Below are 17,556 nucleotides of genomic sequence, written 5' to 3'. Positions count from 1 at the left end.
TTATCCAACACAGAGAGCAGAAAGTATAATATTAGGAACGACTACTGCCTGGTATACACAGGCTGCAGATCAGTCACTCCAAACTTCATTTCCTGCCCCTTATACCATGCTTGCCCCAAAATTCCACTCATCAAACTCTGCACTTAGCTGAGTCAGGCAGCATAGCTTTTGCCAAAAAGATATACACAGAAGTCTATGGTTGGCACTTCTTCTACCTTCTTCGCACTCAACACAAATATGAAGAGGAAGTAGAGTAGACCTCATCTTGGGTCATCAGGGTTTAATCATGAATATGAAGGCCTATATATGAAATATGGGAGGAGGAAGGGACTGGACTCTATAATGCTCTGAATCTCCTTATTTTCTTTTTAGCAGGTTTTTTTTTTGGGGGGGGGGCCGGGGCTGGGTTTGAACCCACCACCTCCAGCATATGGGGCTGGTACCCTGCCTTTGAGCCACAGGCACCACCCAGGACTCTATAATGCTTTGGGGCTAATATATCTTCCCTATATTGCTCCACCATGAGACTCCATGTATTTGAGATAAATATTCCCACTATTTGTTGAACTATTAACTGGATTTTCCCTTACATGTAGACAAATACAATCAATGCTACATTAAAAGAAATGGATAAATAGGGCTATATCATGAAAAATGTTGTAAGTCTGAATCAATAGTCTATAATTCTCTTCTGCCAGAAATTGTCATGGACTCAGTATTGTCTATAGATCTGGACATTGTGTAAAAGCTAATATAGCAGAAAAACATACAATGAATTATAGGGAGAGAATGGGTTAACAATGACAAGATGAGGCCAGCACTACTGTAATCCAGGTAGGAATCAACAAGCAACCTGGTCTGAGGGTTGAATGAATAAGCACGAATACTCAAATTGAAGAGAAACTGCAGTCATGGAGACAGACAGTTGCTGCATTAACTGCCCATATGGTATAAAGGACAAAGTACATGCACAGGAACAAGCTAATGGAGTTCTTCTAATTGAAAGTTAGGAGAGAAAGCAATTCATTAGGAATAATAAGTTTGGTTTAGGACCAAAGGGATGATATCACAGAACTGACAATGAGGAGCCAGTTTTTAATATTGAGCGTAGGTGATCATTAATGTACAAATATATGATTTTCTCCCTTAAAATTTTTAACTAATGTTGTTGACATATTACAAAATATATTATTTTCTATCCAGTTCCTAAATCAGAATTAAATTATTAAAAAAAGAGAGAGAGACAAAAAAAGAAAAGAATAATATTGGTTTTTGAGCAGATTTCTCTTTTTACTAATTTATGGGTGATTTTAATTTGGCAAGCTTAGAAAGCTTGTGACACTGATGTTATCAAGGGAGATGGATGCCTTTGTGTAACAGGTACCATGCTGAGAGGGTCCAGTCTATTTTCATGTGTTGAATCCATAATATTAGATATGCTACACACTTAGCACTCATCCTCTTCTCAGACAGCCAAAACAATAAATGTACAACTACAATTTAATTAAAATAATGAAAGAAAACAAAAGTTCATCAAGAAAGAACAGACATGCAGTTATACACCCCACACTTAAGCAAAAGTGGTGCCTTCCATCAAAGTCAAATGGTGCTTAGACTGCCCAGAACCATACATGTCTCCCAACCCCAGCCAGAGCTGAGGCAGTACATTGTCCACTGTGGAATTAGTGCCCTGGTAGAGGAGAGCAACTGCTTACCGAGGGATGAGCTGACATAGGCACCTGCATCCTTGGGAAGCAGGGGATGGGTTCAGTTGAGAGATCCAACACTATAGCTCAAACAACTCTCACACTCTGCTTCTCTGGAGCTGGACTAGCCTCTAGTACCTGAGCTGCTGAGAAATTCCTTTCATTGGGGAATGGATTTATCACTGTGCTGTCCTCTGCCCTTGAAGATTTAAAGGACAGCAATGCTCTGCCCTTCTAAGGTACTTGCTCCTGGAGTACACAGCCTCACAGAGTCTGCAGCACCACTGAGCCCCATCACCCCAGAGTTTGGAGTCACTAATACATAGTGCCACATACACTGGGACCAAATTGTCACTAAGCCCATTGGCTCAGGTTCTTCTATTGCAACCATACCTTCTTCCCTTGGCCAAAACTTCTAGAACACCACCTCTTGCCCCAGAGACAGACCAGAGCTGTGCCCTACCACCACCACACCCTGGAGTTAGTATCACAACTACCATACATCATATGGGCCTGAGCTACTAGGCAGGGGTCCTCAAACTTTTTAAACAGGGGGTCAGTTCACTGTCCCTCAGACCATTGGAGGGCTGGGCTGTGGGCCCTGGAATGAGTTGGCTGCTAAGCAGGACAGGCAGCAGCAGCAAAAACACCCAGTGGGCTGGATAAATGTCCTAGGTGGGCTACATGTGGCCCACAGGCCATAGTTTAAGGACACCTGTACTAGAGGGTTCCACAGAATCAACGATTCTGGTTATGTGAGCAATCTACATCCAACTCTGCCACAGAGAATGAACCTGCACCCCAAGACCCAGGTGCCAAAATATGTCAATGAAACCCTGTGCCTAAAACTCTGACCCCATAACAGCTTAAAGTACATGTACCTGAAAGCCAACACCACTGCAGCTCCTTGGGAGTCATGTCAGGACTGACAGAGGAATCCCTAAAGAAAAGTCTTATCCTTTTGAAAAAATGATAATAGGAGGACCCCAAAAGACCTTGACATCAAGAACATTAACAAGCTACAATGCTGTCAACCCTACCACAAACTTCCATAGCCTAAACCACTAAGGCATTAAAAGTTATTACTGATAATGACTGCAACTCAAGAGGCTGCACAACGACTATCCCTTGTACTTATCTAGAAACAGAGACACCAAACCATTTACCACTTGCACACAAACACCCAACTTCAGGTGAATGCCTTTCTCCAAAGCCACTCTAGAACGTTTGGAAGAAGTAATTGTTCCACCAGATGCACAGATATCAATGTAGGGAAACAAGAAACATGAAAAATCAAGGAAATATGACATCACAAAAAGAACAAGTAACTCTCTGGTAACAGATCCCAATGAAAAGGAAATCAAATTGTCAAAAAAAATTCAAAATTATAATCCTAAAGAAATACACTTTGTAAGAAAATTCTTAAAAGAACCTCATATAATCATGGAAACAATTCACAATACATATGTGAAATTCAACAAAGCCATAGAAATTATTTTAAAAAAAAAAAGAACTTCTACTGCTAAAGAATATAATGAGTGAAATTAAAAACACTCTACAGACATTTGATGATGCTTTGTGTTTATTTAGTCTCCACTTTGTTTAGTTCTGCTCTGATCTTTATTATGTCTTTCCTTTCCTTCTATAAATTTAGGCTTTGGTCTCTTCTTACTTTTCTAGTTCCTCAAGGTGCATCATTAGGTTGTTTATTTGAAATGGTTCTGCTTCTTTCATAGTTGACTATTATAACCTTTTCCCTTAGTATTCTTTTTCTATATTCTATAAGTCTTGGTTTGTTATGTTTCTACATTCATTCGTTTCAAGAAACTTTTTGGTTTCCTTCTTCATTTCTTCATTGATCCAGTGGTTGCTCAGAAGCATGTTGTTTAATCTCTGTGTATTTGTATAGTCTCTAAAGTTGCTTTTTGTACTAGTTTTTAGTTCTATTCCATTGTAGTCTGAGAAGAGACTTCATACGGTTTCTTTTTTTTTTTTTTAATTTCTTGAAATGTGTGGCCTTACATATAATCCATCTCCACAGAGGAAAAGAATGTGTGTTCTCCAGATACTGGCTAAAGTGTTCTGCAGATGTTTGTTCGGTCCATTTTTGTCTAAAGTACAGTTCAGATCCAATGTTTCTTTGTTAATTTTATGTTAAGAAGATCTGTCTAATATTAAAAGTAGGGTGTTGAATACTATTATAGTATTGGAGACTATTTCTTTCTGTAGATCTAGTATTTTCTCTCTGTATTCTAAGGCTCTGGTTTGGAGTACATATAGATTGGAATCGTAATATACTGCTGCTGAATTGGTCCCTTTATAATTTTACAATGGCCTCCTTTATCTCATTTTACCTTTTTGACTTAAAGTCTGTTTTATCTGGTGTAAGTCTGGTTACTTCTGCTTGCTTTGGGTTTCTGTTTGTATGAATATCTTTTCCCGTTACATTGCTTTTTGTCTATAAGCATCTTTACAGGTGAACTGCGTTTCTCTTAGGCAGCACATAGCTGTTGTTTTTGTTTTTGTTTTTTTTTTATCCATTCAGCTAGTCTATAATTTTAAACCATTGGCATTCAAGTTTATGATGATATATGAGAACTCATGTCGCTCTGTTGTTTTCTGGTTGTTTTGTATATTCTTTGTTCCTCTCTTTGCCTCTTGTTTATCATTGTTATTTGTTGGGTTTCTGTAGTGAAAATATTTAAGTCCTTTCCCTCTCTTCTTCATTTATGTGTTTGCTTCACCAGTGATTTTTATACTTTCATTTATTTTCTTACTAGTAGATATTACCCTTTCACTTCAATGAGTAGGATTCTCTGAAGCATTTGTGTCGTGCTGGTCTAGTTGAGATTAATTCCCTTAGTTTTTCTTTGTCTGGGAAAGATTTTATTTCTCCTTCATTTATGAAGGGTAAGTTTACTGGATATATTATTATTCACTGGTAATGTTTTCCTTTGAACACTCTGAAAATGCCATTCTATTCTTGTCTGACCTGTAAGGTCTTAGCTAAGAAATCCATTTGTTTGTTGAGGGTTTCCTTATAGATGAACACTCTGAAAATGCCATTCTATTCTTTTCTGACCTGTAATGAATCCACTTGTTTGTTGAGGGTTTCCTTATAGGTGACTAGACATAAATGTGATTCCTGCTATTGTTAAAATTCTCTTACTGTCCTTAACTTTTCACATTTTGGCTAAAATGTGCCATGGAGACATTTTTCAGCAGTATTTCTTTGGGGATCTCTGGGCTTCCTATAACTGGATGTCTAACTCAATTAGTAGACTTGGAAAGTCTTCAGCTATTATTTTATCAAATAGTTTTGGGCTTTCTTACCTTCTAGAAAGCCCAGTTTTCTAATACGTGGTTGCTTTATGGTGTCCCATGTGAGACATAGTTTTTGTTCATTCTTTTTCATTCATTTGTCCTGTTTTTTTTCTGGATGAGTTCTTTTAAAAACTTGAATTCAAGTTTGAATTTTTTCCTTCAGAAGATAAATGTATTGGAGGAGTAAGGCAAATTGCCTGACTACAGACATCAGTCCTCAGATTATCACAGAATAAAGAAAGTGTTTCGGGTGAAAAAGCATAGCCCAAGTGGAATACTGATGGGAAGGGACAGAACCTGCTGAAGATCCCAGGAGGGATCAGATCGATCCACAGGCAATTTGTAGCCCCACAGAAAGGGTAAGTCAGAGGTTTAGACCTTTACTCCCTTCACACCTGTAGCCGATTGCTGGCTCCTGAACTATTGGCAAGTTCCTATTCTCTCATGAGTCCAAGCAATGCTGCCATTGGTGAACTGAGAATTTCTTAAAAACAGAATACCTTCCTACCCACAAACTAGCATTCCTTTTGTGACTCAGTTCTGCCCAGGGAGTCTCTTTGTCACTGGCAACACAATCATCATTCAGCACTCCTGTGGACTGTGATAACCACAAAGGTCATGGGTTAGCACAAGAGAGCTGCAGAATTTCCAGAATTCTGCCTCCTAGGGTGAGCTGCCCTTGGGAGGGAGAAAGTCCATGAGCCACGTGACTTTGGAGGACAAAAGAAAGGGGAACATATGCTCTCCTTTACCTGAGAGCCCAAAGGTACTGCTACAAAATTCTCTGCACCCACCTCAGTGGAGATGTGGGTGCTGAGTGGAGTCCATATATTTTTTTAACACTTTACCTGCTCCATTTTGATAAGGAAGCAATCAATAAAGTCCCGGGGGTTGTTAACATCCAACGATTCTTGGTGTTCCTTTACTTTCTCCAAAATATAACTTTTAACAAAAGCAATATTTTTAAGTAATTTGTTATGACTCCCTGGGAAATAATCAATGAGAGCAGGGAAATTATTGCAGACCTAAAAGACAAAAAATAATTCATTAAATAGAAAATACTAATTGAAGATATATGCCATAATTCAAGCCTGATTAGAAATGACAGTTATTAAAATGAACATACGCTGCCCATCTTGAGGGAGAAGTTCTTCTTACAGGATAGTAATTCTCTCTATATAGAAAGATTTGTGGGAGAAAATTCTGACCTGAAAACCAAACATGATAACCATTTCCTAGATTTATACAAAATATTTATAATGTAAAAGCGCCTTTAGAGTCTCTCACTTTTATACCAATTATTCCCCACAACCTTGAAATGTAAGATGGAATAAATTACTACAATTGATATTTTATTAATGACAACACATTTTAAGTGAGTTTGGGAAACTTGATGGAGAGCACAAACTCGTCTCTGCTTTCAAAGATACCTTGAAAGTAACAGTACCAGGGGACTGATGTATCTTCCCCAAGATCCCACAATTATTTAGGTAAAGTGTGGGACATGACAATTCAGCACCGGGTAAAATTGTGATTATTGTTTCTGGTTTATAACCATAAAATCAATCATTCTGTCACTCTTAACCCTGACACTTTGTCAGCTAGGATGCCTTCTGAGGCATCAAACACCGCTATGTGGGGGTTGCCTAGCAGATTACTAACAGATTACTTCTATGGTCCCAAACACTCTCTTTCCTTGAAGACATATTATCTTCCCAAATTAGGATATTTCTGTCAGGTAATATGACAAACAATTCTCTAAGTCTTGACTGGGAGACAAGCCTTGTGGGTAACAAAAGCATTCAGAAGGGCCTAGAAGTCCATTGAGTAAAATAAGCACACTTTGGACAGTTACCAAAGTACTTCACAGAAACAGGACTTTGGGTTCAGTGAAAAACATCACTATACCAGGAGCTCATGGGCTTGAAAGCCAGTGCTATATTTGGGCATTCATTTCCCATGTGTAATGTGAAGGGTTGAGGGATCTTTCCAAGATGTTCACCCCCATGACTTTCTAGATAGGACAGCAGAATTCAAGCATGCACTTCATAGCTAGGTCCATATGGAATTTTGGACTTGTAAGAGAAAAGAGGATTAAGTGGTTTCTCAGAAAGAAAGGATCGTGATCCCACCTGTACCCATGGAGAGCTGAGAATTCTGATGTTTTCATTGAGTTTTTCCATCAAGTTAAGGAAATTCTGATCTCTGTAATCAAAACGATTCTTGAAAATAATGGAGCAGATCACATTGCAAGGTGCACAGCTCAGCGTAAAAGTGGGATCACAAGGTGAGGCTAAAAATTAGAAACAATTTTAAAATATATTAAAACACAAATTAAAAATAATTTGTCTTTATTAATAGGTAAAGGTATTTTAGAATTTTGAAGACGATATTATCTGGAAATTTCTTTTTTGTTTTTCAGATTACTCCTCATTTTTATTTTATTTTATTCATAGAGACTACAGGTGCATGCCACAAATCCTGGCAATTATTTTTACTTTCTCCATGGATATAGTGTTGAAAATTTTCCTCTTGATTAATTGTCAACTGGAGAAATAATTTTCTCATAGGGAATTTTTTGGAAATTTCTTAAACATCCAAAAGAATTCAGTATGCATAAAATCACTGCATCTCTTTGGCCTTAAACCCAAAGTGACTGTTATAAACTAGCTGGTTAAATAATGGTTTTACAAATACTAATTCACATCCACTGCCTTTATTTATACTCTTTTAACCCAAGGTATCTGTTATTTTAGAAAGATGGAAAATGCATTATTTAAAAATTCTAATAATTCAAGTTTTCAGAGCAGAATCATATCTGTTTGCAAAGGTTGTAGACAATAAATTGCAGAGATAGAAAGGGAGAGATAGGTGGGGACCCAGAAGCTTTTCATATATAACACATAGCAGAAGGAATCATGTGTTGAACCAATAGTGAGGTACTAAAGAGAGTGAAATCATGGATGAATTCATGTGTTTAGAGGAGCAAGTTTATAAAGCAGAATGCATCTACGGTATATGAGAAGAAAAATTAATAAAAATGAATAGTAGGTTTATCTTACAAGGGTACAAGTGAATCTTTCTAAAAGCAGAATATGAATGTCTTAACTTAATGACTAAGAGAATGACATGAAGGTTATATTATCCAGTTTGATGAGAGTATTTCAAAATGTATATGAAAATAGCACACTGTACCCCATGATTGCATTAATGTACATAGTTATGCTATAAGAAATTTTAAAAAAAGACCCAAAAAAATGAACAATAAATATAAGATGGATTTGTTTGTCACAAAATTAATATGAGAGCATTTTATTTGAAATGTAAATCCTGGCAAGTGAAAATAAAACAAAAGTAGATTTATAAATACAGTTTTTCCTATATCAATTTTTTAAGAAAAAATTTTCCTCTTTAGGAAATCCAAGTTCATCATCTCCAATCATCTTTAAAACTTAGTTTTTTGTGTGAAAAGCTGTTATTGACCAGAAAGATCATCTATATATCTGTCTAACAAGGGTACAAGTGAACTTTTCTAGAACTAGAATATAAATGTTTTGACACAATGACTATGCAAATGACATGAAATTTATGTGAACCAGCTTGATGAAAGTATTTCAAAATGTATATGAAACACTACACTGTACCCCATGTTTGCGTTAATGTATACAGCTATCATTTAATAAAAAAAAAAAGAAAAGAAAAGAAAAGCTGTTATTTTATGGATTCGGGTATACTGTTCTATATATCCATCAACAGCACAGTATGTTCTAAAATTTTTTTCATCTTATCATCAGTTAGGCCAAGTCTATCATTTTACAGGCAAGGAACTTAAATTATAAGAAAGGTTTCCTTTTTTGCTGAAGGATCACCAAGATAAAATTTTTGTAATCCAGTGACCAACACACTTTGTACATAAGGAGCTCCTAAACTCACATCTACAGTTGCCAAATAAGAGTGACTTGAATCACAACTGTTCTGACTAAATGGTAGGACATTAAAAAACAAAACTGCTGAGTTATGCCAGCTTCCTTTAAACCTTACAGGGCTCTAAGCTGTTTAGAACCATTAAACAGACCTATCTAAAATAGGTCTGTATTTTAGAAAAAGTTTTATTTTAGCCTAGAGGGTAGAGCGTTATTTGAGAAGCCTTGGAGATTTTTGTCCCTATCTGTCATTCACAGATAAAATGTAATTTTCCATCTTTCATTCCACTGCATTTGGAAGAGAGGATTTTTAAAAGATAATTACAATTGGAACTAATAATTACATTTATCATGACAAGCATTTCATAAGTTACCAGAGCTGGGTTTTGGAGGAAAACAATTAACACAGATTTCTAATCCAAAATCCAATGAAATAGGCAAGAGGGGAATAAGCATAACTGAAAACATAGCCAAGTACACTGAAGAAAGCCAGAGTAAAGCGTTACTGATAATAGTGGAAATATAATTAAATAAAGAATTTTATAAATTTATATTTTTGCATTTTGCAGAGAAAACTTATGGCATATGTTTACTTAAAATGTGTAAATTAATATAGTAATGTTTAGTGAGAAATAATTAATGCTGATATTTTTAAATAGGTCTGTGTTTATAGAGGAAATAATAATTGATGAAAATTGTACTATGTTATCCCTAAACAATTAAAACCATATATAGGCCCATCGTTGGCCATAACTGTAGCAGGGCCTGGAAAAACACACACAAACATATCAGTGAGGTTGACTCTATAAACACAGCCAGTCGAGGAAAAGCATAGCACAGGTCATGTGGTTCATAATCTGTAAGAATGTGATCTGGTCTTCCTTAAACACCAGATGTTAAAAATGTTAAAAAATATTAAAAATGTTAAAAAAAAAAAAAAAAGAATGTGATATGGTCATTTCCATAATCACCATTTGCCACATATTCTCTGGTGAAATGTTCTGGCATGGTTGACTCACATTCATGATATAGGGAAAACACTGCTTTTTGAACTCATTCTAAAAATGAACTCAAAACCTATATGTATTTCCATTGGGTCAATACCCAATTCTGGGATTGCTGAATTGAATGAATGGTTTACTTTTACTTCTTTGAGAAATCTCCAAACCGTTTTCCATAGATATGGCTGTTCAGAAAAAAAAAAAAAAAAAAAAAAGACACCTGCAGCAAATGATTATTGCAGCATTAATTCACAATTAATCACTTCACAATTACAAAGATGTGGAATCAACTCAAGTGCCCATCAGTTCATGAGTGGTTTTAATAAATGTGGTATATGCATACCATGGAGTACTACTCAGACATAAAAAGTGAGAATTAATATCTTTTGCAACAATCTAAATGGAACTAAAGACCATTCTGCTAAGTGAAGCATCTCAAAATAGACAAACACACACCACATGAACTCACTGATAAATTAAAACTAAGCTATGAGTGCACACATGCACAGAGGGAAATAAAACTCTTTGGAAATCAACAAGGGAGGAAGGGAGAGAGGAAGGGGCAAAAGCCTCCGTAAGGGGTACAATGAACTCTATTTGGATGATGCACACACCTATAGCCAGGACACGAGAATTACAAAAGCAATCAATGTAACCTAAAACCTTTGCAACTCCTTAATATTTTAAAGTAAAATAGAAATAAACTTTTAATAATACTTTTCAAAAAACTATATTCATGATTTCTCATTTGAAAACAAAGAAACAATGTTTAGGAGATGAGAGGATTAAATGACCTTTTATGCCAGCACTGTATGCACAATCATGCCTGTACACACAGGACAGACACACACAAGCTCCCTGGGCTCTCTGCATCTAACATTGTCTACTTGAAGGCTGACAAGCAGAACTCATAATGAAATATCAGGTTGCCCCTGAATATGTTCAAGGATGTTACCAAAGAGCACTGCAGTCTTTTCAGGGCAGTGATACTGAGTGAGAGTCACTCACACTTGGTCTTTCTCAACTCCTCCACAAGGCAGCGGGCCTCCTCTTGGACACGTTCCTCAATGCTCCTCTTCCCCATCCCAAAATTCCGCAGGGTCATGAGGGAGAAGCGCCGTATCTCCTTCCACTTATTTCCATTGCTGAAAACGATACCTACCAGGATAGGAAACAGAAAGTAGGAGATAAATCCCAGCCAAGGAGGAGGGAGCTGATACTTCACAGCCATGTCGGTGAGCCAAGCTCTGCCCTGGGAGCTCTTCAGGACTCTGGTTCCATCCTCCTCACCCCCTTCACCACTGCTGACTCAGTCACATGTATACCTACCATATCCTCTATTAGCTCTTTCAGCCAATGGGAAACTGCCTCTTCCAGAAAACTCCTCTCCATGATCAATCAGGGCTTCCTTCACTGCTTCATATCCATGCAACACCACAGCGGGCATCATGCCCAAATACACAGTGAACACAGGGCCATAGGCTTTTGAGAGCTAAGGAAGAGAATACAGAAATAGCAAAAAAAGAAAGCCAGTATTTGAACCATATATTATGCTTAATTTGGACTGATATTATCACTATTTTTTGATGCTTTTATTATGCTACACATAGCTTCTAACATTACTGAATTTTATACACAGGTGGATGATGCTATACAAGGTATTGACCAAGCCGATTTGAATACAGATTACAATTATCCTTACATCAACACATTTAGCACATTTATTTTCTCTGTTTTCAACAAGGAAACTGAGTTCAGAGAAAAAGACCAAAGTTTAGACTTCTGCTTATGCAAACTGTGATACTTGAGTAATTTTTTAGTATCCCCAAATTATTTAGCCACTTTGGGACCAATACCCAGATGCCTGCTTCTGGATCATCTCTGAAGCTCTTCTCATGGAGATTGTGGCTACATAGCCATGTGATGAACACTAGAAAGCCATATTTTTGAAGGTCACTCAGGTGATTCTAATGCCCATACCAACTGGGGACACGTTGGTGTTACTAACAGAGAGAGCGAGCACACCAAAAGGCAGCACCAGGACACATGACGTCTCCTGGAAAAACAACCCACCAGCATTCTCCCCCACACATAGTGGGTTTTAGCAGAACTGAAAAAAATTCTGATACCATCAATTGCACTTTGACTATTTTCTTCTTTTTTCATTCATTTATGATAATCCAGAACACACATTTCCTTGACATAATTGAGTTTTCACAAAAGTTCAACTTTCATGACTATTATAAAAACACACAGCCAATATTATAGATGATTCATTAAATGGAACTCTCTAATCGCACATACTTCCCTTACCATTTTTACCTTGAGCCAAAAATTATAGCAAATGGCTACAAAACAAAGGGACACCAAACTCGATATTTTTGCCACTTTATCATTTTGATTCAACCAAAGACCTAAACATTTCTCTATGCACAAAATGCATTGTTTCATTTTACTATCTCTGGCAATGATAGACTGAAAAAGACAACAGGAACATCAAAGTATTTGGCTGTACAACGATCTATTTTAATAGTATGCCTCAAGAACTATCTTTCACACATATTAAAAAAGGAGCCATCAGTTACTTACCCATTGTTTAAGCCACTGGAAGAGCACATACTTACATTTGTTAAAGATTTGCTGATGTCCTTAATATCCAACTGTAGTATATTTCCAATAATAGGGAGAGGAGTCGGGCCAGGTGGGAGCTTCCCTCTCCCAGAGCTCTGTCTCCAGAGGGAAAGGAGAAGCAAACAGGAGAGACAGAGCACCAGGGCCACAGCTGGGTCCATTGCAGCCTTCTCTTCCTGCTAAGACAACAGTGAGTTTGCACTCCAGGCCTTTTATAATGCTCCCTGCTAGTTCACTTGTGTCCTCTTTTGACATAAACATTGGCCAATCAGCTAGATGCACCTTATACTCACTTCTCAGTGGAATTTGGACCCCTGATAGAGATAAAAATAAAATGTTCTTTGGACTTGTTCTCCTTCATGGTAGTACCAACCCTGTACATTCTGGATTAATTGAACTATGTTGGGTTCCAAGTATTAAAACAAACAAAATAAGGGGTTCCAAGGTGCAGCGATAATTGAGAAATCAATGTGTTCTATGCCTTATATTTAAAAAATGTTAAAGCTATATTAAATATGGACTTTGCCCATAATAATGAAATCATTTCAAACACTTAATATGTTCTTTTTTTTTTTGAGACAGAGCCTCAAGCTGTCGCCCTGGGTAGAGTGCCATGGCATCACAGCTCACAGCAACCTCCAACTCCGGGGCTCAAGTGATTCTCCTGCCTCAGCCTCCCAAGTAGCTGGGGCTACAGGTGCCCACCACAATGCCCAGTTATTTATTTATTCAATTATTTATTTGGTTGTAGTTGTCATTGTTGCTTGGCAGGCCTGGGCTGGAACCAAACCCACCAGCTCTGATTTATGTGGTTGGTGCCTTAGCCACTTAAGCTACAGGCACTGAGCCAAATACTTAATATGTTCTATCAGCAACAGAACTAAGCATAACATAGATAACACAAGTCATACACCTTGTATGAGCAAACATATGTCAGGTAATTGGCTCACCAAATATACATGCCTTTTAACTTTAACCCCTCTAGGAAAACACGTGAATGCAGGGATTATAATTTTTATTTTCACATGGAGAAAGACTTTGGGAGAATTTGAGCTGAGATCTTGTGTTTCTATTATAGTGCATTATCATTTACACTATAGCTGCCTTGACAACAATTTTAGCAAAACAAAACATAATTGCAAATATTTGTTACTTTGACTGAACACAACATAACTCTGCTAGGAATTGAACCAAATTCATTTGAAATTGAATTTCAAATTTATCCAGAGGGAATTTCTCCAGAGGGAAAGGAGAAGGAAATGGGAGAGACAGAGCACCAGGGCCACAGCTGGGTCCATTGCAGCCTTCTCCTCCTGCTAAGACAACAGTGAATTTGCACTCCAGGCCTTTTATAATGCTCCCTGCTAGTTCACTTGTGTCCTCTGTTGACATAAACATTGGCCAATCAGCTAGATGCACCTTATACTCACTTCTCAGTGGAATTTGACTCCAAGGATAAAAGGACTGAGGATGATCAAGAGAAGAAATAAAAGATAGAGCTCTCCCACTCTCTATCCCTGGAAAGATAAAAGTTGCTCAGTGCAACTGACATAAAAGCCAATCTCAGAGAATTTAGTAGGGAGGGCTTTACAAACTATGACTTCTCCCCTCCCAGTTACCTCTAGACACAGCTTTCTCTGGTGTTTTTGGTCTCTCATTGTTGGAAATAATAGGATGGAATAATACACAGCAAAGAGGAGCAATTATAGACAGAACACCACTGTGGATTCAGTAAAGGATGGGAGAGAGGGAAATCATTAAATGGACCCACCACACAGAACCACCACAAAGTTCAGATCCGACTAGGGGCGGATATTCAGTGGTTAAGAGAACCTAAATTCAATTAGAATGGTATACACTAATGAGTGTAAAGTTGCCATCATATTCATTCTAAATTGACTAGTGTTGTTATTTCCAAGTCTTTCATTAAGGAAATTATGTCAAGACACAATTGTTAGTTGCATAATGTTTTATCAGTCATGTTAACAGTGATTGTGAAAATATACAGAAAATTTTTTCATCTATCAAATATCCCTTTTGAATCTCTCAATACCTAAAGTAAAATTAACCCATTTTAGAGATGAGTAAACTGGGTCTTAGAGACTCAGTACCTTGACCAAGAACTTGGTGTCTGAAGATGATAAATCTGAGGCTGCAACCTCTACCCCCTGTGTCATGCGCCCTTCCCTGCAAGGTAAACATTGAGTTCAACTGAGTTCACCAACATTGACTCATGGTGTACCATGATTCGAGATCATCTTATTCAGCTTTTTTGCTGATTCTCAAAATAAATATTAATTTAGTTGTTAATCACAGCAGCAGTTTACTTAAATGGGGATCAGAAGAATTTGTTTTCATACCCCACAGAAGTACAGTGAGTTCAGGTTTTTTGTTTGTTTGTTTGTTTTGTTTTGTTGAACCTCAGAGTTTCAGACACATATTATTCATCATCCAAGACTCATATGCCTGCAAGTTCAGGTCTTGATGAACTATTTACCTGGGATGAAGAGAAGTAGTACTTTAGTGCCTGACTCACATAGCATTAAACTCTACCAGAACCACACCAATGTGAGAGTGTGTGTGTGTGTGTGTGTGTGTGCGTGTTTTGGGTTTCGTTTCTTTATTTGAGCAGAATCTTACTCTTTTGCCCTGAGTAGAGTGCTGTGGCATCATCAGTCATAGCTCACAGCAACCTCATAGTCTTGGGTTCAAGAAATCCTTTTGCCTCAGACTCCCAAGTACCTGGGACTATAGGCACCCACCATGATGCCTAGCTAGTTTTTTTTTTTCTATTTTTTGTACAGACAGAGTTTTGCTCTTACTAGGGTGGTCCCAAACTCTTGAGCTTAGGCAATCCACCTGCCTCAGCCTATAGGACAAGGATTACAGGCATGAGCCACCACACCCAGCCACACCAACATGTTTTGAATAATAGAAGCTCAGTTTCACTGTTTTCTATAGCTTACTTTTTCCTTTTTGATTTTTTTGAACTTTCTTTTCTTAATATAATATATGAATTTATAAAATACAAAAGTAATTTTGATACATTGATATGTTGCATTGTGGTGAATTCAGGACTTTTAATGTATACATCACCGCAGTAAAGGATATTGTACCAGTTAAATAATTTTGCATCCCCCACCCCATCCCCAACTTGTCCCACACTTTCAAGTCACCAATGTCTATCATTCTACATTCATTATTAGCAAGTGAAAACATGCAGCATTTGTCTTTCTGTTTCTGAATTATTTTGCATAAGAAGATGGCCTACAGTTTATCCATCTTTTGGGGGGGGGGTGATCAGAGGCAGTTTATTTTAAATGTGATTTCATTACATTTATAAGCAGCTTTTCTTGACAGAAATTTTGATAAAGTTGTCTTCAGTTCTAAAACAAACTCGGTTGCTTTCGAGCTTATCTGCTCTGTCCCCAACAAAACATATGAAAATATAATTTAAAGCACAGTTTTCACAGACACAGTACAATACATTCACTATAAATGGTATAAGAAAATATTCCCATCTTTACCTGTTTAGTAATACCGTTACAATGAATAAGTAAATAGAAATTGGAATTTGCTTTATTATTGAAATTTAACATGCACAATGACTGTTTTATGACTGTTTAGCTGATGAACTACTAATCCTGCCTTCAGTTTCTTGCACTTGAAGGAGTGAAGCTAAATAATTGCTGGCCTAAAAGTTTTTTTTATCAATTGTAGGTAGATAAGAAATAGCCAAGTAGGGCCTTCTTATGCACCAACTAGTTGCTTTTCATGTCTGGATCACCCTTTTAAACATAGGCCAACACTATATATTCAGGACGAAGACTATACTCTTCAAGAGATCTGAGGAACTATTTAGAGGGCAGTGTCTATATAAAAACTTTAATATCCCTCACTATGAGGCATTCAGAACTTATGAATATTAGAAGCTTACTCATCTGGCTAACACAATTGTCATCCTTTGAAAATGTCTGAAAACTTCCCAGCTAATGTAACTTAAGACATTTCATCAAATGGGAACATGGGAAGAAACATATTTTATGAGCAATTTGAGTTGCTTTTCACCAGGTTGTTCTGTGGGCAATTAGCTGTCTCAAAGCAATTTTTTATTGCATAATTAGGCAACTGGTAAATTCTTGTGTTCAAGGAATAGCACTTGGGAGAAAAGCAAGGCATGATGGTACTGTTGGTGAGGAAAAACTTCAGGAATGGTCCAGATGTAGAATACTCTAACGGTCATACTAGTCACTCTTTTCTTTGACCACCTGCTGCAAGAAGCACTTAATTGTCAAGAAGGCTCATTTTCATATTTCAGCACAATGTTTATAAAGCTAAACATTTCTAGACATTTCTGATAAGAATGCAGACGTCTACAATGTGATGGGGAAAGTGCCTTTTTAGAAAGTCTCAGAAGGCTCGGTGCCTGTGGCTCAAGTGGCTAAGGTGCCGGCCACATACACCTAAGGTGGTAGGTTTGAATCCAGCCTGAGCCCGCCAAACAACGATGACAGCTGCAACCAAAAAATAGCTGGGCGGGCGTTGTAAAAAAATACCATTGTGGCAGGCGCCTGTAGTCCTAGCTACTTGGGAGTCTGAGGCAAGAGAATCACTTGAGCCCAGGAGTTGGAGGTTGCTGTGAGCTGTGATGCCACGACACTCTACTCAGGGTGACAGCTTGAGGCTCTGTCTCAAAATAAACAAATAAATAAATAAAAAGTCTCAGAAACATAATGAGCTCAAAGAGGCAATTAGGGGGTCTTAACAGAAATGTTCCTCTTTGAAAGCTGCTTAGAATTTTCATTCTGATTTGCAACCCACAGGTTTGGTAGGGCAGCAGCTGCAAGAATTGGCAACACATAAACATTAACTTGTTGGCAATAGAGAACTACAAAGTGCTTTAAAACCTCGTCTGAAGGTAAAAATATAACTAAATTTAGTGTAGGGAAAACACTTGAAGAAATCGGCCTG

General features: G+C 37.4%; 1 protein-coding gene and 1 pseudogene across 2 annotated transcripts in view; both read right to left on the bottom strand.

Annotated features, from left to right (window-relative positions):
* LOC100950266 (cytochrome P450 2C19) overlaps positions 1 to 12,834 on the bottom strand; it is a 63,738-nt gene extending 50,904 nt beyond the window's left edge. Inside the window, exons 1-5 of one of the 2 annotated variants that reach the window (XM_023509476.1) lie at positions 12,579 to 12,834; positions 11,284 to 11,446; positions 10,963 to 11,112; positions 7,163 to 7,323; positions 5,879 to 6,055 (exon numbers count right to left, since the gene is read on the bottom strand). In XM_023509476.1, the coding sequence (XP_023365244.1) occupies positions 5,879 to 6,055; positions 7,163 to 7,323; positions 10,963 to 11,112; positions 11,284 to 11,446; positions 12,579 to 12,746 (819 nt within the window). In that variant the 5' untranslated portion in view covers positions 12,747 to 12,834. The remainder of the gene's footprint in view (positions 1 to 5,878; positions 6,056 to 7,162; positions 7,324 to 10,962; positions 11,113 to 11,283; positions 11,447 to 12,578) is intronic. The other variant, XM_003783727.3, reaches the window with a different exon arrangement.
* A 2,165-nt stretch (positions 12,835 to 14,999) lies between these two features.
* LOC111723207 lies at positions 15,000 to 15,081 on the bottom strand (annotated as a pseudogene).
* Between the last annotated feature and the right edge of the window lie 2,475 nt (positions 15,082 to 17,556).

Source organism: Otolemur garnettii, unplaced genomic scaffold (genome assembly GCF_000181295.1).
Source record: "Otolemur garnettii isolate 467f Iridium unplaced genomic scaffold, OtoGar3 scaffold00008, whole genome shotgun sequence".
Taxonomy (NCBI): domain Eukaryota; kingdom Metazoa; phylum Chordata; class Mammalia; order Primates; family Galagidae; genus Otolemur; species Otolemur garnettii.
Note: the sequence above shows the minus strand (reverse complement) of the source record. Positions and strands in the feature narration are given on the sequence as shown.